Raw genomic sequence first — 22,378 nt, forward strand, 5'->3', positions numbered from 1 at the left:
AGGCTCTCATTCAGAAGTAACATTTTCCCTTCCACAGAGAGTTCCCCCACGCTCCAGTGAAGTGAATTAAAATTGACACTGAGAAAAATCTAATTGAGCCAGAGACAACACAACACTTTTCACTATAGAAACTGAAGCCCCGGCAGAATTATTCGGGTTAATATAGTTCATTTTAAATCTACAATGATTTTTATATCCCATGATCCGCAAATAATAAAGGAAACCTGTTGTTTAATACTCATTGTTTTAATTAGGGGGGGGCATAGGAAGAGTGGGAGCTGGTGCCTATAGGTCTGCGCCACACTCGTTTTCTAACTGCAGACCTCATCAGATCCAATTAATACATGAATAAACTAATGCAGATCTCACCTGGGCAGTGTTAACATAACAAAATCTTTGTGTCAACCAGCTCAGGGATTCAAGCACTGAGAATGAAGGGAGCAGATTTGATTTAGGCAACACAACAATGGCACAGGCAGAATGTTACTCTCTGCCTGCTCAAAGTGACTCAAAAATTTTGGGAAAAAATCTCCCCAGGCCTCTGTATCTCACTCCTTCCAGCTGGCAAAAATTGAGCGATGATATTTGTCTCCCTTTGCAAAACACTTGGAGATCTACGGCTGAAGCAGCAGTGCCGCTCCTTACGGTGCCGCGCTCATCCTTGCAGCTAAAAAGTTTCATGCAGTACATTACACTAATCTACTCCCTATTGCGGTACAGCTCCCTAAAATTGCAATTGAAAGCATGACATCTTGAGCTACTAGGACAGTTTAATTATTGTTTGAAACTTAAATTTTCCCAATTCAGTTAGGCAAATAAAAGACATGGTGTATTAGAAAACATCTTCCATCTCTTTCCAGCTCGTCTTATTCTTCTAAAAGTATGCATGACTCAGATGTAGTAGTTATTTTAAATTAAAACCACAAGGTAGTAGACATTGAAGTTTTTTCCTCCACAAATAATAATGAATTTATGCACCACAGAGTTTAATCTGCAGAGTGAAAGTCTAACATCCCACTTAAAACTGCATACTCATGGGCATAGATTAGACAGTAATTAGGTTCAGTGAAAAACTGAAAAAAGCCACTGGAAACATTCAAATTTAATTTATTCACTGCCTTGTCTCAGAGTGTTTTTATAAGCAATTAGAAAGACACAGATTCCTGAAAATGCCTTCTTCCCTGAGATAGATGGACCAGGAGATTTATATGGCATACGCAGCCTTCCACCCACAGCTCACTGGCTTGAGTTAAGCTCAAACCAGGCTTAGAAGCCACTACCAGACTTTACCCTTAGGGAGTTATTTGCTATTCTTTTGAAATATGCTGATGGTTACAGTGCGCTATGGAACTGAAGTCTAAAAAAAAGTATTACTACCACTGGCACGGCACACCCCTTCCTGGCAACTGTATCACCGAAGTCTGATACTGAGTAGGTTATGGGTCCTACAAGACCCAAAGCATGTCCAATACTGTCCTCTTGCCACCCTGCTCCAGCAGAAAATACAGGGTGACAAGGTCTGGCACAGGGAAGATGGAAGTAATGAACTAGTAATTAATTTACACTGCAAATGCTACACATATATCCATTTTGTAACGTATTTCAAAGTGATAAAGAATAACAGACATCCTTTCAAAGCCTTCCTAGGGTTTAAATTTCATGTTAAGAACTAACAAAATTGATGGCGTATTTATGCTAAAACATTTTACGTGGTCTTTAGCTTTTTATTGCGACCCATCATTGTAATATTTACGTGTCTCTCACATCATCTCAGCAGTGGCAGAGAAATTCTCACTGCCTTGGAGTCTCTTCTTCTGTCTTTCAATGAGCAAAATGTCTTGCATTGTGCGTTTTAATTTTAGGCTTTTATTTATTTGTGCATATGCGTGCACATGCACTTGTGCATGATTTTAGTGGGGTGACAGGAGCAGAAGATGAAGGCAATAAAACACCGTTCTTGCAATGGAAATGAGAGACTTGGAAGCTGCAGTGCAGCTGAAATACATGCTTATAAGGCTACTCCTCAATCATACTTCATTTTTGACATTGCTCAGTTGTCAAATGTTTTCCTCCTTTGAGCTCCATGCCAAAGCACGTGAAGATTTCAGACTGGTTCTCAAATCCTTTGCAAAACCTCCTTCTATGTTATGAGCAAATGATTCAAACATTAGAACTGAATAGAATTAGAAACACTATATAATAAAAGAAGGGTTGTGGGGGTTTTTTTGAAACCATTGGTCTTTAACAAAAACACACATCATTTTTTATGTGGCAAGCAGATAAATATTGTATGTTTATTCATTTAATACAAAATTGGAAGAGGAAAGAATTTCAGTGCTACAACAATGTCATAAAAAGATCGAAACTCATTGATGTGAGCTTTAATATGCAACTGAAGAAATTGAATACTATAAATCTCAAACTGACAGTATCTGGCACTGTTACAGAGGTATATATCTTAAATGTAGGCACCAATCTTGAAAATACTTAAACATGCATGTGATTTTATGTCTGAGTATTATATCCATTGATTAATTCCTGTGTGCAAGTGCGTGCATGACTTGACTTAGATTTTTCCATGCATTACAATTTTTGCCTTTGAGATTATATATTTGAGAGACCGAGGTTTGGCATATTATTCAGATTCAACAATGCAATTTGATTAGCTGTTTTTTTCAATTTTATTGAAAGTTCAGGCTGTTTTAACTGCCTGCCTATGTGGTTTTTTCTGATGTAATGATGGCATTATGAAAAACAGATTACCCATTTATATTTTAAGAACGTTTGGGATTTTTTTGTACAGTTGTTCTGAAATATTCTGTAGGTAAATGCTGGATGGTGTGCTGAAGAAGTCAACATTATGGCAAAGAATTGCCTGCCTTTTTTAACTATTGTGCAAAATATTCTTTTCCAGCATTGTCTTGACAAAAACCCACTATTGTTTAAGCCCCCTAATTCTCAATCATTAGCCTTCAGTTGTTTTTAAATATAATTAGAAAAAAAAAGACAGACATACCCCTTCCTTTTTGGCTATCTTGTTTTTCCTGAACTGTCAGGAAAACTGAACCCATATTTTCACCTGTATTTCTGGAGTTGTTGAATGTACGTGGAAAGCGCTTGGATTTTATTTCATGCCTGAACTGAAGCTCAAACATCCCTTTACCTAACTTGCCTCTTCCCCAAGTGTTTATCAGACACGAACATTAGAGATCAATTAAGAAAACCACAACTGGAATATGAAGTCCTACACTTCTAATGGCTGGTCTGCATTTGGGCTTTCTATCAATTTAACTAAACCAATTCATGTAGTTAACGTTTATGCACTTTTTCAGCATGGATATAATTAGTAATGTGCTTATACAGTCTTAGCTTAATTTTGAAAATTCCTATACAGTTGTAAATCATAGTTAAGCTGCTACAAAACTGCAACCAATGAGCCCCAAAGCGATCTACTTTAATCCCTTAGAGATGTGTTATTTTTATTAATTTCTTACAGCAACACCTAGAGCCCTCATTTCTGGACCAAGCCCCCACTGTGATAAATACTGTAAAAACATGGAGTGAAAAGATGCCTTAAAAAAAAAAAAAAAAAGGCTTAATTCTGCTACAGCTCCAGTCATTCACATGCTGTATATAGGAACTTCAGAAACAAGGCTAGGGAAGGTTTTAAGTGCTATCTCCCTCTTTAAATGCTACAACCAAAAACCACTCTCTACCCAATCCCCCCAACATCCTCTACTCTTCCTGTTTTGCAGTCACAAACCCCCACTCCTGATGCAGTATCTTCACAAATATCTTCCACTACTTCTGCACCGTCTTGACTGGGTTGGGTTTGCTGTGATACTTTTCAGTGTTAAAGGGGGCTGACTTTCTTGCCATGGTCAATGATGGGAATATACAGTGAGACTGATTTATGTGGGCAACAGGTTTGCAGTCAAGTACGCGACGGGACGTTATCCTCATCTGCTCCCCCTCTTCAAAGCCATGCAAAAATATCAGGGGTCATCAGAAATCTCAGACCCTCTTCATGCTGGACATAGATAAGCCACTGTCAGCTGTGTCCACCGCAGCCTTGGCACCTCATCCTGCTTCCGCGGTGAAACTGTACTGGGACGTGGAGAGCAGTCATGTCACATACTGCTCCGGATGCATTATTTCAAAATACTAAATGGAAGCAAGCAAGAGAAAAGTTTCTTTTGGAACTTTTCTTACTGCTACTTCTGGAAGACCATTCTCTGCTCTGCAAGTGGAAGAAGAAAGTTTGACTTAAGAAGTTGGATTTTTTTCTGTTGGCCTGCTGTTTCTCAATCTTAAGTCTGTGCTGTGCAGTCCCTGGGTTTAATATTAGTTGAAAGAGCTTATCTATTCCTGCCTTCAGTATGCTCTTCAACACACTGCAGAAACTTCAATTGTATCCCCTTATAACTTTTTCTTTCCAAACCAAGGTACAGTCCTGTATTCTTCCTCAGCTTTTCCCCTTTTAGCTGTCTTGTAAGCCAATGCTTGAAGCCCTTTACAAGTTAACCTTCTTAGACCTTTTACCATGGCTTAACCCTTCCTGACTTCATATAAAATCATGCTGCTCTTCTCTGGACCTCTGCCTTTTTCTATAGAATGGTACTAAATATTGGTAACTGTAGTTTAAACATGATCAAAAAAATCCTTCTTTTAGTGGTACAGTATTTCCTTGAAAGCTATGTTCAATGCTTCCATTTATACAGCTTCGCTTTTTCTGTGCCTTTTTGACCATACGGATACAAAACATCATGTCAGTCCTTCTATGATATGTGCACTCTTCAAATCCTCTCCTGCTCTCGAATCTTTGAAAAATATACTCATTCAACATATTTGTTCACTCAAAACTCAGATGTACTCTTCTTGCTCACGGTTCTTTTTACCTGGCTGAATCTCTTTGTATTGGATTGTTTTCTCCAGGTTATCAGGTGGCTTCGCCCCCATCCAGTCCCTTCTGCATGATCCAAAAAGTTGGATAACAAGTTGGTGGTTCATTCTGTCAAAGCCATTTACATAGAGAGTGAAAAAGTATTGATCTCCAATAGCAGTCCCAGTTGCTCTCCAATCATCATCCCCTCTCCTCCCCTGGCCCGTAACCTTTCCCCATTCTAATCTGCCCTCGATCATCTAACCACCTCCTTTCTCCATTTGAAAATGGGCCCTTCTCTGCTTCACCAGCAACCGTATGTATTAGTCTCCTGTGTGACACTGTGCGAAATGCCCCTGGGAAATCCAGCTTGATTATATACACAATTTCACACCTGCCCACTTTCAGAGAAACCTCTCGAAAAACTCCAGCAGATTTGTTGAATAAGGATTACCTTTTATAAAAATCAGCTCACATCTATAATATATTTTATAATGCTACTATAACCCATAAATAATTATAGAATTAAAGTTCTTTAAGGTTTAAATTTAAACATCCTAAAGTCAGAAACTGAAAGTTAAAAACTCAAATTTATCATTTGCTCTCCCTCCCCACTGTACTTGTATCTAACAGCAACATCGGGCTTTTGCCAGTCTTTATTGTGTGAAACTTCATATAGTGCACAAAGCACCTGCTAAAAAAAGTATGCAAGGCACTTTTTCATTCAGTGCATGAAAGATTTCAAATTTGCAACTGTAACAGAAGATCTCTCAGCCATGATCACTAAAATTTAGCCTAGAACACACACGCATAATGGCTGTGGTCCCAAGCTCTGCATTTTTGACAGCATATGTGCTCATGATGCAACTCACCCGATCTGAAAGCTAAGCAATGTTCACGTGGAACTGTGAGAGCATGCAAAACACAAAATAAATCAAAATATGTAGAGAAACCCTGACTCCTGGAGCGCTGGCTGAAGGGAGCTTTTAAAGAGCATCTAAAATAGTTTTGCAAAACACAATGCATTGAAATTGCTTCCAGGAGCAGGAGTGTGCAATCGGCTGAGCAGTGATGCAAGGGCTCGCAAGGAACAGTTGGTTAACGTCTTTGCTGCTGATTAGGACAGTCAGGATGGGTTTGTGTGACAAGCGGAGTGCCACAGCTCTGCTCCTGTGCAGGACTGCCGAGTTCCCTTTTCTCCTCTGCCACGCAGAAAATGGGGCACGGTGAGCAGGGACACGCTGGAAGGGAGGAACCATCCCTCCTACCTGCACAGAAGTATTTCCGAAGGGCTAAGCTGTAGCCAAAATGGTACGGAACCAAGCCAGATAACTTCTGCCTCCTATATGCCTTGCCCATCCAGTCTCTCCTGTATGCAGCAGATGAACGCCTCATTATCAGATTCCTCTGCTTGCTTCCCGGTAGACTTAAATTACCATGTTAAATAGGATAATAATAAACACTGGCCTTTAACTATAGCACATCCTTGTTCACTCAGCAGCTTCCCTCTAATCTGATAAAGGGTCTGTAAAAGGCTACAAGGAAACACGGAGTTAGTTGTTATACGGGTGCCTCTCCCCTGCTTTCTGCAACGCGATTCCTACGGCAGCGCAAGCAGGCTCAGGCTCACAAAGCTGGTTTAGGGGACCTTGATCCCTACGAGAATTAACAGGTATCAAAACCGGGGCAAGGTACCAAAAGGACATTGTGGATCTGGCCCAAGACTCTGCTGCTGCATTTCAAAAGGCAAAAGTAGCCCTGTGCCATCTGCTTGCTTCAGCACTCGGACTCCGAAACAAAAGCAGCCAAGGAAATCTTTCCGGCTTAGGAGAACAGTGGGGAAGAAGAGAGATCTTGGTGGCAGTGTATAGTGCCTTTGCATAGAGCTGGCTGTATCTGAGGTATTACAGAAGCTCTCTTTAACAACCACTCTGAAAAAAAGTCATCTATCCACCCAGAATAAATTATATAAAGGGAGAAAGCTGGAATGGGAACAGAGATGGCTGATCTGCCTAGACTTTGAATCCCCTTAGCCCCCAGAAGCTGAAAGTGCCATTTATTTCAGTGTTACAGGATTTCCTGCCCCCCCCCCCCCCTTTTTCTTTTTTGTATTTAGTTTACCTAATCCCCCGGATTTCTCTTGTTGCAGAAAGAGGAAAAAGCCTTACAAAACAACAGGGGATAAACACAAAGTCAAATTACTTTGCTGAGCTCTTTCACGTATCCAAAAAAAAGAAGAGAACTGCAAACTCTGGAAAGCACAAGGAGTCTCCTACTGACAGAGGATATTCCAACCATCACCCATGGAAATGCAGCCATTCCTGCGGTTCCCAATTAATAAAGCCAAGTTTCAACATTTGCACTAGCAGCAATATATCTGTGGAAGTGAGATATCTTTCCTCTAGTTTTCCAAAGTGAGTAAAACTTGGCTTTCTACCTGTCTTCCTCCTCTTCCTCCAGCTTCAGCTTTGCAGAGCTGGCAAGCAATACAAAAAAGGAGGAAAGACATGAACTAGGCCGTCTGTCGTTGGAGGGTATGAAAGACAGTCTTAATAACAGCAGGAGAGAGAGAAGCAGCCTATGGTTATTTTTGACAGAATCGGGAGAGACTCAGATTGCAGTTTCATGAACAGTTCATCAGAGAAAAATTCTGTCCAAATTGGAGAAGCCCCTTTGGCCAAGCTAACAGAAATACACAGCCCTTGTCTGGTAAGAGAGAAATCTTTCGAAAAATCAGAATGCCTTTCTTCAAAGAACAAAACCAAACTGCCACCCCACCGCACCCCCCACCCCTCGCATGGTGTAGTAACGCTGACTTGTAGTTTTGTTGTTGCAATTCATGGCTTGCAGAATATTCAGAGAAAATTTCTGGGTGATACCAGCCTGTGAATGTTCTGCACGACACACAGCCACAGCCACGCAATAAAATGAAAAATGGACTTTTTCCAGTGTCACCCGACCACAGGGTCCCCTTGATGCACTGTTCTGCAAAACTGGAGGTGATGCAGATAGGCAGCGGGTAGGAAAATGTCTGGCATTACCCCAATCCACCCAGCTCAAATAAAATAAAAATGGTTGTTTCGTGTGGGTGTTTACAGAGAAGGAGAGCACGGAATTCAACCACACCTCCCAACAAAAAGTCAATACTCGGCTTCATTATCAAATGCCAATTAGATAGCACAGGTAAAGTATTTCTCATGCATCGTGATGACAAGAAGACTATCAGACATTTTTCAGGGCAATTTTTTTTTTATTTGTTTCTAACAGTCTTAACAATCTCTCACACAGAATCTTTTGTGCTACTGGATTAAGAAAATAAAGATCATTCCTAGTCAAGAGATATCCAAAAGAAACTCAAGAGGCTTCTATATCTAGCAAACTTGCTGGCAGACTCAGCCAGGAGGAAGGGTAGAGCCAGCATGGAGATACACTCCTCCAAAGCTCCCAAGGGAAAAGCTGACCACCAGAGGAGCTTGCTGCTGTGTCAGGGAAATATAAGTCCGAAAGTTATTCTGCCTTTCTTGAGGATTAATTTCATTTACTCATTAAAACATATAATGACATAAAAGCATCATCTCTGCATGGCGAAAAAGAGTCCAAGCAAGAAAAAAACCCAAAGCCCGACCACCTTTTCAAAAAGAATATTGAAGATGGGGACTACAAGCCTTCATAATTAGTCTACAATGATTTGCATGACCTGTGCTTAATCCTTATGCCTTCCAGCTGCCTGACAGACAGGTACAGTATAATGGCAAACACTACAGAAACGGGAATCAATGGCTTTCTTCTGTCTAACCACAATATCATTCTCACTTCATTTACTGCTTAGTGGGAAGGCATTTCTGTGGCCCGGGAATCAGCTCTTTCTAAATGGACGAGTCTCAAAGTTCAGCATTTTAGTGGTTTAAACTAAGTAGGAGTTTGCTCATCCATAGCAGCCTGGACTGCAGAAAATCCAGTTGCTTGACCTCTTAATGCTGTCTTCTATCCAGCATTACAAGAAAAAGACAGTTGGTGAGGGCTCTGTGCTAACATAGCAGGGGGCTACATGCTACAATACATCAATCCTGGGGAATGGAGGGAGCTGGAAGCAGAACTACACTGAAACACTCCAACCAAAAATACCTTCTACTTCTGAAGGGAAAGAGCAATCTCGTACGGGGACTTGATTAGCAGCAAGGTATGGTGAGATGAACCCCCTCCCTGACATCGGTGTGACACCAATGCACCAAATCTTTTAACCAGAAGCGATACATGCAAGCAACCCAAAATGAACTAATACCACCCAAAGCACAAGACTGCTTAAATCGGGGCAGCAAAGAAGAGGCCGATGAGAGGATCCTCTGCCCCGTACCACCGCAAGGAGGAAAGGCTGAGCCTTGGCAGTGCTTTGCACAAAAGCACAGGAGCACCCAAAGCTGTGCAGTGTGCCTCACGCAATAGAAGTCACCTCTCACGGAACTGGAAATCTCAAGCAAGTGCTGGTTTGCACTGCTAGTTAGCTGCTAGCCGACAAAATCATTTTATGATATTCTCCATAGCATGTGTGCTGTAAAAGTTTCTAGCAGAGTGGCAGGAGTGCAGTAAGAATGAATAACTATCTAGGAACCTTACAGCCAGGCACACAAGCATATCTAGTTATGCCTCTGAGCTGCACTAATTATTTGTAATGCTAGCAAAACTTTCATGTACCAAACCTGAAGTATAAATGAAAGTATACAACTATTTAGGGAGAAAAATGCATTCTGTGAAACAAAATATTAATTTTCAGTCTATGTGTAAGCATATATTGTACTCACATAGGTATAATAGACAGAATTCTTACGTGCCTAAATATGCATAGATATACAGTGAAAGAAAGCAATATAGTTAAGGACAAATACTTTACATGTGTACAGAAAAAATGCAGGAAGGAAAACCAACCCTTTCTTTTAGAAAAATACCAGTGCCAAAAATCAATCCTTTTACATGACTGCAGAAAAGAAATCAGGTTTTGGAAAAAGGGCAGGGCGACTCTATATAGTAATTTTTATTGCCTCTGGAGCAATGACGTAGCAAGAGCCCACTGCTATCATTTCTCCCCTTTTGTATCCTTAAAATTATTCCCACCTGGGGTGCAAAGAGAGGAAATGAAAGGAAGTAGAAAATTATATTTGTCATGAGCTAATCCTGGGAAAGCGACTGCTCTGGTTTCCATGTTTCTTGGCAATGATAATTTAAACAAGGACAGCAATCTTTTGTTATTTTTTGCACAGTTGGAATGCACGCTTCCAGATAACAGACACTTAAACTGCAATTTAAGAAGAGGAGGAAGACAGTAATCGATAGGTATTCAGGAGTCCTCTCCTTTTAGGACTGCTGCATGGCTCAACACAGTATGCTTCAAAACAGACAGCCCAGATGCAAACCTCTTTGGAAATCCTGAAGGCAAGCAATATCATCAGAAAAAAAAAACAAATTGAAAGCAAAGAGAGCACAACTACTGTACCTTTACTTTGGGGAGGGTTCTGACTTCTGTCTCGGAGAACATTAATCTGGTAGACAGCTCCATAAGGCTCAAAAAGTTCTTTTAACTCTTTTTCCGACCATGAACGGGGAATCTGTCCAACAAACATCTTAATGGCATCTGGGTCTGGTTGGTCTGAATGATCCAAAGCTCCATTCATCTTGTTAGCTGTGCCGTTACTAGAAAGTGGAAAAGGAGATTAAAAAGAGAAGGCAAGTTAGGAGAGTACGCAGTTTTCATGTGCACTAGATGCAGAAGATGATGTCAATTGGCACAAAGCAGGAAGAAAAAAAAATCAGTATTTAATTAATAGCATAAGTATTATGAACAAAAAACAATGTGATTACATTTTTCATTGAGTCTGGTTTTCTCTGCAGGCTGCTGCCTAATGTCATTATATAAGAAGCGAGCGGCACAACACAAACTGGGACTTTTGCATTTTAAAGCAGAGGATAGTTGCAAATAAGTGCAGATTTCTCTCCATGGCTGTTGTAAACAGAACTGCAGTGAATTCTCACTAAACTGGCTACTCGCAGAAATAAAGCAGTGCGTGTGTGTGTGTGTGTGTTTTGTAATAAAGTCACATGAAAGGAATATGAAACACTTGGCAATCTGTCAGATGACTAATGCAAGATGCCAGCGATGAATTTGCAGATTGTGTGAAGCATCCATGTGTGCATCAAATTAGTATGATATTGCCTAGAATGGAAAACACTCCAGCTATGTGGCTGGTTGCTGCCGATTAGTTGCCTACGCTCTTTAGAAAGGAAAAGCAGTCTGGAGAGCTCCAGTTTAAAGCACATTGTTTATTGCACCCTGGCGTAAGAAAAAGCACAATTCAACAAGAGAAGGCAGTGGCAAAATTGTCTACTTTGTTGCAAAAATTAAAATGTTGCTTCAAAAAGTTTTTCTCCTTGCAAAAGGACATCAGATTTTTGAAATTTTTCACACCCTGTAAATTGTTACCCTATCTGATCACCAGATGTACATCTAAGTTCAAAACAACCACACACTTTTGCAGGGGAAAAGAACTTAGCAACAAAAAATAACCGCTCTGTGAGACGAGTGACATATTATGGTTTAGGAAGACTTGTACTCTTAGAAGGAAAACAAATCATTTTAAATACTGAAGAAAAGTAAAAATACAAAAACCCCTCATGCTATTATTGATAATTAAGGACTGTAATTTCAACTAATTACTTGGCTAGAGATTCCGTAAGTGGTGATAATTTTTGGATGCTTCAGTTTCAAGAAAGAACACTAATGAGACGCGACTTTTAGAGCATTCCCCCCACCTTTCCACCGGGGGAAGGAGCGAAATGGCCTGTGTTCAGCAATGTCAAAAGTTGATCGTTGCAGAATTCAGGCATTTCAGAGCCACCTGCCACTTTCAAAATCTTGGCATGAATTACTATTTCTCCATTGATGATTGTTCAGGAGAGAATGCCCACAAGAGGACTTGGAAAAGCTCAAAATCTGCACAACCAGACAAAAATTGTATTTTACAGGAGAAAAAAAAAAATCTAAGAATGGCAAGAAAAAAACAACCCTGTCTAATTCCCCTGTCTCACAGCTATAACCTGTGCAAAGACAAATTATTTAGTTTCATGTATTTAATCTCCTTGAAACATACTTCACCTGAACATATTAATATGCCCATATTAACTTTAGCACTCCCCCTACTTATGGCAGGAAGAAGAAAGTTATATTAAAGGCACAGTTTAAACCAACAACGTGAAGTTTGATCATCACTTGTGAAGTGTCTTCAACACAGATCAGCAGACAACAGGACTTATCACACTCGTTTATTAGACAAAATTCCTATTATTTCCAGTGGGAGTCTTGCCTGAGTAAGAGACTGAAAGATTTGGTCCAACCTTTTATATCACGTTTCATGCACAAATACCCTCTCGTCTTACATATGCTCTTCGTTTTGAAGATGTTCTACAGGTCACAAGCACACCTGGAGAAATCACAATTTCTCCAGGCCTTAGAAACTGCATTTTCCATACATACATAACACTTAAGTTGAACCAAACCAATCAACCAACTTTTGGTTCTTTGGAACCACCCCCTGCTCCCCCAAATCTCCAAGAAACAGAAAACCCTGACTGACTCACTTGAATGATACGCCATGGGAACAACTATCAAGACCTTCATGGAGCAGTAGATACCTACATGACACTTATACCTCTAGAAAATCACTGCATTATTTCTTTACAATTCCTATTCCTTTATATAAAACCCAACCTGTTAAACAACCTCCCTAGTAGGGAGGTAGAAAAATCCCTGATGCATAGCTTAAAATAACTAAGGAAAATGCTTACACGTTATTTTGGACCTGCAAAGACAAGAAAAGGTAGAAGCTTAGCTGTGTAGCCCCCAGCTTTGCCCTGGACTCAGTCAACTATTTTCTTTCAGAAAGAGGATTCATTTTTCCCTTCATTTCATTCGTTGTTTACATTAAAAAATGAATTGAGTTCATTTTTAAATTATGCCTTTCATCTATTCTCTCTGTTGGATCTGTTCTTTAAGAAATCCATATGCAATTGCTACTTTAGCCCAAAATTACAGCAAAGGTCATATTTAATAAAGAATAACAAGTTTATTCCTTTACTTTTTCCTTTACCCAAACCACCTTTACCACCAGGAGCACCACAATTTCCATTGCTAACAAGTCAATTTTTAGGAAACCACAAAACTGAACACTTCTACCTGTTTTCTTAGGTTGACCCCATTAGCACCACGCTCCTGCTTTGGGCGAAAGGTTTAGGCACAGGCCAAGATTTCTTCTAATTCCACAAAATGTTTAAGCCCTTTCTTTACTTTGGTGGAACTGAAGTCAAATTACGTTGATCATATTCCTGAAATGCTTTATTGGATAAAGACAGTTAAAGGCTCTGACTCCATGTGTAGGCTACCATACGCTGTGATGCAAAGCTCCGGGGGACAGGTTTTGTCACTGGCTGCCTGAATTAACTTGGGTAAGTCATTAAAACTTCTCCAGACTAAATTCCACCATCCACTGACAGCTCTGCCAATCCGCTAACTCCTGCAGATTTAGGAAAAAACCAAGCATAGCTTAGACTTTTCTTTATAATCCTTTTCTACCACAAGGTAGGGGTTTCACTGAGCTGCCAACATTTTTGGGGGTTGATAGGCAAGTTCAGTCCGCAGAGAGGGCGCTTATTTCTACAAGCACAGCTGGGCTCCTTTCGAAATTGCATTTCCTTTGACTTCAGTGCAAACTAAGGCTCTCGAGCACCTCAGAGGAGGGATCCCGCTCTCACGGTCGGGGTTTTGAGGAGCACATGAGCACTGTTGCAGCAATGGCACCTGCAGTAGCATCCTCACCCAGCTTCAGCAGTAGCCACAGGACTACAGCCAATGCAGACAAACTGAACAAGCGAATAAAACAACAGAAAGATAACAATGGAAAAAAAACCCACCAATTTTATAGATTCTACAGATCTGATCCCTGCAGTGTACTTGAAGGCTCCACTGAGGAACACAACTGCACGGCACACCTGCCTGACAGTTCAGTTGTCACAGAGCTTGTTGGGTCAATACAAAATCCAGCCAAATATTCTTGATCCCTCACAAATAATCTCTGCTAAAGATGAATTCCCTTACCCTCTCCCAACCTTCATCTTTACCCAATGGACATTACTGCTCTGCGCTAAGACCTCTTAGTCGCCAACAGCTGCAGAGTTTTTGATACTTCTCTTTGGCAACACAATGGCTCTCAGAGGAAGTGGCTCCTTCCTTCCCCCATTTTCCCCTCCCGCTGTACCCAAGAAATAACAAGGCAAAAGAAAAACCACGTGTGAAACTTTCCAAGAGGAGGCAAAGCAATTCTTGCGAAAGCTTAGGACTATTTCTTGAAAGCATGAGCGTACAGATAGCTGTGTCTAGGGGACACTAATGAGAACAGGATCCCTTGACAATTACTGTCAGTACCCAAATGATGACATACATTAAAAAAAAATAAAAAATAAAAAATTAGATTATGTGGCTTGCTGTCTCTACACCACAGCAATCCCTCCCTCCATGGCCAATTTAGCCCATTGGACTCGGGGGTGACCCAGCACATCATCTTCACTGACAAGGTGTCATCTATATCGTAGAGAGTAGCCCGAGGGCAGAGATTAAGCCACTTGAGTCGCTGGCTGCTTGTGGTTGCTGCCAGAGCATCCTCTCTCTCAATTTGTGCCAATTTTCCTTTTAATAACCTAACTACCATTCCATCATTTCAGCAAGTTGACAGGGCCACTCTTTGAGGAGCTAGAGATTGTTTTAATATTACTGCTGCTTAAGCAGGAGCACCGGAAAAACCTAGTAGACGCCTTCTCTGTCTCTCCCATTCATATCTGTAATTACAGCAAGACTGCTAAAAGCGAACTGACCACTAAGGAGAGAGAGGCAGACTTCAGAAATAAAGTCTGGATCAAAAGGGGCTCTCTTAAATTCATCACTGTTAAGAGCTTTGGCGTTAATCCATGTTCATTTCCATTAATGAACTAGGTGTCAAGCCAGGTGCTGAAAAACAGCTGTTAACGGGGACCAAACGGGTTTACGTGAGACCCATTTTTCAAATCTCTTTTTAACCCTGGCCAGAACCCTTCTCACTGTTCTGTTTTGGTTAATTCATGTCTCAACTCTCACCCTATTTTAGTGGTTTTACCATTTTGCTGGGGATTTGCCTTTTTTACGTTCTCCGGTATAAGACATCTGTAAGAGAACACTGAACTCCCTCTAAGAGCCAACATAACAACAAGAGCGTGATAACGAGCGGGTTCCAAGTGTAAAGACTACTAAATCCACCCCAGCGCAGAGGCATTTACGGGCATAAGGGTTTTACAGTAATAAATATTTACATCCGAGCTGCGGAGTCACTGCCAGGATATCACACAAGCTGACAAAAGGGACAACACCCGTTTGAAGGACTCCAACTGCTGTCAAGAGAGACAAACAAGCATCACCTTACCATACTCAAAAGATCATAATTGCTGGTTTACGAGCAAATTTTATCTGGAAGGACCCAGAAGAGCTTTATATACTCATTGTTTAGAGAGGAATGACTTCATCGTAAGGTGACAGACGGCAGCTGTTTAATGACATGGAGCATTATCGCACAACAATTTCAGCCAGGAAGGGTAGAACAATACCATACCCAATTGAAAACTGCAGGGGGTTGCGATTTATAGACACAGAATGTAATTACCTAAATTGGATTGTGGCCAGCAAAATAAGGGCCAGAACCTCTGACAAACAAAAAAAGAAGCTGTTCCATATTTTTAAGCCATAAATGACCAGGTCTCTGTGTTTTGGGGGAAAAAAAGTCATCTCCAGAAGCTTTCTGACCCATCAGCGTTTTCACAGCGCAGTTGCTCAAAGCAGCTCAAAGGAAAGATGATGTTTCAAAAATCATTAACTGATCCTGCCGTAGTGTCTTGTACAGTTTTTGGCAGAACTATTAAACGCTAATAATACTAATAATTATTATTAAGTAACACGTATCTGTAACAGCAGTTGCTAAATGAATCTGACATCATGCCCAATGAAGAAAGCAGCATACGGCAGGACGTCTGGTCCTATGCATGCAGTAACGTCTACAAAATAATTTTCTCCAGGCTTCCCTGCACCCATCTGTGGGGCTGACAACTGAGTGGCTATAAGACTTGCAAAGCTGCCATTCCGCTACACTTGAAGGCCAACTGCGATTGCAGGAGGGATACCGAAACTCTGAGCTCGCAAAACATTCTCCCTTACTCCATCTTACAGACCCATAAAGCCTTTAACAAAGAGCTGAGCAATTCTTCATCCATCCAGCAGAGAGCAACCGCACTTGCACTCACACACGCACATTAACTACGTGAACAATTCTGATGGCTTTTAATACCTGACATCCAACGCTCAGATTTTATTCTTCTCAGTAGCTAATAATACTCAAGTGCTTGTGTAAGCACTGAATGGTAAATGCAAAGATTTTTTTCTTGTGTTGCCTCCACGTTGGCAGAAATTATCTGTAAAAGCATAATGTTTCTTAAGACAATGGAGCCCTTTTTACTGCTCTGATAATTTAAAATTCACAGTAATTTTTTTCTGGTGAAACCACTGATTAGCTGTAGCTCAGCTTTGCTAACTCTCTCCATACATTAGATCATACAAACTCTGGCAAACCATTGTTACTATAGGGGATACTTTTTTTCTGATTAATTCCAAACTTAGTACACATGATCACTTTAATGCCTTAAATGCAAATTTTAGGTAAAGTAAGGAGGTAGCATCCTGTCACAGAGGAAAAAAGATTTGAAAATCTGGGGAAAAAAAATAATTCCTACCTTGAAAAATGTTTTGATAGGGAATAAATTTGGGCTGGGAGAAGGACCAGCAGAGGGAAGTTACCATGCAAGCAGGTAGGGTCAGACTGCATGATACTAAGAGCAAAATGAATTGGAAAAAGTACTGAACAAAATGCATACTAGAGAAACATCAGAAGAGAGCTGAGCACATCTGAGATAAAACACATTATTTTTTAGAGGTATAGATGCAGATTCCTCATTAGTATCACAGGAAGAAATCAAGGATACAAAAAGAAATCATAATAAGAGCTACGTTAAAATGCAATTACCTTTTCAGCTCATGGTACACATTGGAGCACATACACTCCTTTGTGCTAAGGCTTCTTGACTTCCTAAAATTAGCACTCAGAGTTCTTCTCACCACAGCAAATGAGAGAGGGTCTGTCCCTACCTGGCTGCAACCTCCTCCGTGCTCATCGCTAAACGTTCACCTCTAGAGGCTGGTGGCTCTTCAGGTGCTCAGCCTTTGTGTTGTTGCATCACCTCCATTACAAACCAGTTTGATTTAAAGCTGGGGTTTCAACCTACAACCTGGATAACCCTTGTATACATGTTTAAAACTACCAAATGATGTTATTTTATTGTCCTGCTTTTGTTAATGCTTCCTAGAACTGTAGAGTCAAGCAACAGTAACTTTGCAAAAGCTTTGTACATCTGCTACATCATACCTTCAAAACAACCTTACATTCAAATACATCTTTTAAAAACAAAGACATCCGATGTGTCTCAGACTGTCTCAACTTTTACTGTTGGTGTATGGACCTATTTTTAATCAAGCAAATTATTTTTTAGAACACACACTAGTACTTAATGATGTGTATGTGCTGTATACAGACACGAGTGGAGTAACTCCCACAAGTTAAAATATATGTAAACAAGAGAATGAATGAGTGCAGAAGTGAAGGCAAACAGGGAGAGGAAGAGGTTTGGTTTTTTTAAAGTCCTCTATTTTGGAAAACAATTAAATATCATTGCTAGTTCATCCAATTGTGGAAGCAAACAATTAAACATACCACCTGTACAGGTCTGAACTGGGCAGAATCTTTTTGTTTATGCTGATAAAACTCATAATGGTCTATTTTCAGTATCTTCAAGGATTTGCCTACACTGGCCTATAGATTTTACTAAACTGAAACTAGTAGAAGCTCAACAGCCAGTGACAGACACCTGCCCTTTAACGGCTGAAGGAAGCCAAACCCACCCCAACCTTTACCATTTGAGTTTGTTTCTCCTCTTGTTCAAGTATGGATGAGGATCACAGATTTCAGGGGATATGTGATAAGAATATCTAAAATAAGTGTTTGGAGATCTAAACTAAGAGGCTATATATTAAGCCCCAGCCTTGTTCTTCTGAGTTCTCCTGTAGGCTTTGGGAACTAACTAGTTCAAGGCTAGATGAGGTCCACCAAGTAATAATGTTCTGCAGCATAAAGCTCAGCTTAGGCAACCACCCAATAAGTCATTTTTGCTTTCTGGGCAGAATTTGTTCTGTACATTAAACCCTCAAACAAGATTGGGTCTGTCTTCATCAGGTTTAAGGTAAGTGCATTTCTAACTCTACGCAGCAGGAGAAAAGTACCACAAGAGTTAAGACATGTCTGATAAATACCTAAGTCATGAATTTTAAGTATCTGTTTTCTGTTGGCCGAATCCCAGATGGGCATCTGCACATCTGGTTTTGACCTGGAGAGCTTAGCATTAACAAAGGCTTCTAACTTAAAATTTTTCTGTCTCTAAACTAATTTCCGTTATGGCAGGAAGAGAATCCTGGCAGATCACCACAACTATGATGCTCGCGAGCAACAACTTACCGTTCCAGTCTTCTTGTGCTCTTCACCAACTTTTTCCTTTTTAATCTCTTCGGGGCAGAGGCTGTTCTTTTGCATAAATATCTGTGCTATGTCTAAAAGGGACTCAAATTGCAAAGGGGCTCTCTCTGCATTACCGTAAGCTGGACAGTAACATGAGAGCACACTCATGTGGTTGCACAATTATATTATAGTTTTGGAGCACCGATTGATATAATTCTTCACACGAAGTTGAGTCTGAAGTAGCTGACTGCTCAGTATTAATGGTGTGGATTATTAATGCCTTGCTTTACTGATTACACATATTTGCAATGAAGCATACTTCTTTCTGTGTGGCAGGAAACATTTACCGGTATTACTTAAAAAAAAAAAAAAAAAGTATTTGATTACACCCAAATGCTTATGTATTTGTGACATGTCAACAACCAAATTAGAATAGTACCAGGCTTTTAAAATTCAGGACACGTAGGACCATCTGTTTTCTTGTCAACAACCTCAGTCTCTCTCTCCACATTCCAAACACTTACTGCTCCAAATTTACAAAGTCGTTACTCAATTCCCTTCTTCCTTTGCCCCTCAAAAAACTTCAAAGGCAGTAATGAAGGCTTCAAAAAAAATTTTTTTTTACTTGATAATTAATGACGTGACTATTTCAGCAAGTTTTATGTCCAGGCTGGCAGTTACCTGCCAGTTCTTATGAGGTTTGCAAGGACTTACCTAGTTTACAGCAAGCTGTGTCCTGGAGTTGGGGTTGGGGGGATGGAGGGCATGGGAAAGGTGTCCTCCAAACATTTGTTTTGAAACACACCCACTTCTGTGTGCTAAAGTCAACCAATTATTGCAAGAAGTAATTTACAGTCCAATGTATTTCAAGACTGGCACCCACGTGTGTACACACGCGCTCGGACCTGCTCCCAGCCGAGCTCCACAAAACGCAGGGGGCTATTTTCATGGGGCCCAAAAAGCATATGTCCAAAGAGGGAGGCCAACGCCTCATGCCTGACACGGCTGCTTTACCTAAATAGCTTCCTTAAAAAGGGAATGGAAGATCACAGCACTGCTCATATTAAGGGCACAGCCAATTTCAGTTAGCTGTGCTTATTTATGTGAGATCTCAAATAGACAATTAAAGCAAGCTGTGACATTCAATTTTCTTACTTAAAACAAAATATCCTATCAAGCTCACCCATGCTCCCCCCTTTTACAATTCTGAATATAAGAAAAGATTATTGTACAAAGTGTGATGCAATTGTAAATTTAACAAGTTGAGCATCGTTATAACAAAATCCCCCTCAGCTCATTTTTTTTTAAGCCATTTCTTCATTTTTTTGACACCACATCTGGCATATAGAATACAGATGATCATTTGTTTATATATCTGTCTAAATGCCTTTCCAAACACAGCCAGATGGAGCCTTTCAAAATCAAATTAATTTCAGATTAATTCACTCTGGACCCACTCCAGTTTCATGACTCTATGCTTTGAGGCACCATCTAAATTGATTTAGAGTCACGAACTTAGCGAGCTCAAGTCCTTAGGTATAGAAAAAAAAGATCCTTGTTACATACTGAAAGAGTCAGCAAATCAAAAGAGTCCACGATCGTAAGTTTTGCCTGCTTCAAAAAAAAACCCCAAACCAACCTAAGACTGCATCAGTCTATATAGTGCCAAAATCATATATAAAAGAATTCATATTTCATCCCAGAAAAATCACTCTAGAATTTACATCTTCAATGTCTCCCTTGCTGAGTCCAATAAAATTTATTGGTCTAATTAAAAAGCAAAATTAAAAAAGTGTTGTTCTAAACCTTGCAATAAGCAGCAGTCATAGAAAGACAGGAGACAGGTAATAAAAATCTCCACTGCAATGGATTTATCTAAGGAACTATAAACAAATGTAGCCTACAAACACTGTGGGCTTGCATACTGTCAATCCTCTATGGATGCCTTTATTATCTCACTTGTTTCAATTGCAATTTGGGTTTCCATGGAGATGTAACAGTCAACTCTGGAAAATTATAAGATAAATGTCAGGCAGTGATAACGGTGTTAATGAAGCTTCATTGACAAGCAGAACTATGCTTCAAATAATAGGCATATTTCTATTAGCATATGTATAACCTGTCCAGAAAAAGAAAGAAAAAAAATCCCAACAACAGCGAAAGACAATATTAAAAACTTAAAATTGAACTGTGTATATAGAAGATAGGAGACACACAACAAAATGTTGCCTCTATGTGAAACGACGAATTCCTAACAAACAGAAGAGATGTGGGTTTGAAATTTAATTGCCTGATTCCGCTTGAAATTTTTGCACTCAGCTATCACACTGAAAAAGCACTTTGCTGACACGCGCAGACACACTTTTGCATGGTGCGACTCTTGTTTCCTTACAACGTGAGGCTGGAAGAATCTGCTTCACAAGGCACTTTAAAGCATACTATTTTATAATGCGCAAATACAGCTGCAGTGAGCTGTTAGAAAGATGCAGACCTCAGTGGAAACACTAATAGCATATACACAAACACAGCACATGCTATGAGAGCTCTCGGGTATCGTACGTGCTCAGATTAGGGTGGCCGGTCCACCGCGTCTTGGTACATGATGGGTTTAACCAGATACTGCTGGGGCGACAACCGCGAGCACTTCGGTCTTGACCTGCTTCTGCACTAACCAAGCCTGTAGAAAGCATGGAGAAGCTGCCAGTCACCTGTGAAGGACCGTAGCCAACTTTTTACTCTCCACCACATGGAAAGGTTTTGGTGAACTGGAGGTCAAAGAGGTGACAAAGCTGACTTCTGCAGCACAGAGGCAAATGCAGACCATCATGCTTTATTTCAATGAATCAAGCATTTTGTTTGGGCAGGGTGGAATTCTACCAGCGGCCAGGGGAAGGGGAAGGAGTGTGGCTATTCCAGTACTTGAGGTTTCATTTTGGCAATCTATCAGAAGCCAGAAAGAGCAGGGCAGGAGTGGGGCAATCCCACCTCAGAGGACGACAGGGCAATTTTTGCAGGTGGATAAAATGTGCTAAGATATTCAGTGCCTATTCATTAGGTAGTATTGCCTCTGAGAACCAAGAGGTGCTAGAGGTTGTTCCCATCTCTTCTCACCCCACTATTTGGCCTCGGGAATTTTAGTCCCTTGCCTGCCTTTGTAACTCTTTCAGGTAGAGTCAATCCTCCTGTACAGCGTCTTAGAAAACAGGGTTCTGGTATTAGCTGAGCATGAGAGAGGCCACAGATTAAAATTGTGAATTGCCTGAATTGTAATTCTACAATTGTAAAATTGTAAAATTGCCTGAAAATCAGGATCAGGCTTGGTTTAATGGCAGAGGAAGGTGAAATCTTAAACATACAAGCAAACAAAGAGGAAAATCTTTATCCCTCCAAGGCTTGAGGGTAAAGTATGTGGGCAGACAAAACTTTGGGAATTGTGGGAAAGCTCTCAAATGTTACTGGGATAAATAAGCTTATGAAACTGTAGCTCAGCTGAACACCTGCATGCAGGGCAGGAGACAGCTGACTTTGCCATTTAAATGGGAAATACAGCAGGGGTGTGGGGTTGGGGGCAGAGATTTTTTGCTCTTTTTTCCCTCCTCTCTGCAGAACACCTCTGTTCCTCCTACCTCTTCTGAATTGGGCCTGTTTACTAAAGGAAAACATGAATGTTGCCTGTGAAATACTTCATAGTTCTTCAGAGAAGAGTAACCTTTGTCCAGTCAGGTTTTGGGGGGCAGAAAAGGGAGTTGGAAAAGTGCCCAGTCTTTCTATAGAGCAGACCTCAGCTCTGATCAGATTGCTGGACAACAACAAA

General features: G+C 40.5%; 1 protein-coding gene across 11 annotated transcripts in view; it reads right to left on the bottom strand.

Moving 5' to 3' along the window:
* CELF2 (CUGBP Elav-like family member 2) overlaps positions 1-22,378 on the bottom strand; it is a 379,009-nt gene that overhangs the window by 127,228 nt on the left and 229,403 nt on the right. For 10 of the 11 annotated variants that reach the window (XM_052790987.1, XM_052790984.1, XM_052790983.1 and 7 more), the window contains one exon: positions 10,371-10,567. In XM_052790987.1, the coding sequence (XP_052646947.1) occupies positions 10,371-10,567 (197 nt within the window). Of the gene's footprint in view, positions 1-10,370; positions 10,568-10,735; positions 10,926-22,378 lie in introns of those variants that run through there. The other variant, XM_052790994.1, reaches the window with a different exon arrangement.

This window comes from Harpia harpyja, chromosome 6 (genome assembly GCF_026419915.1).
Source record: "Harpia harpyja isolate bHarHar1 chromosome 6, bHarHar1 primary haplotype, whole genome shotgun sequence".
NCBI classification, from domain to species: Eukaryota; Metazoa; Chordata; class Aves; order Accipitriformes; family Accipitridae; genus Harpia; species Harpia harpyja.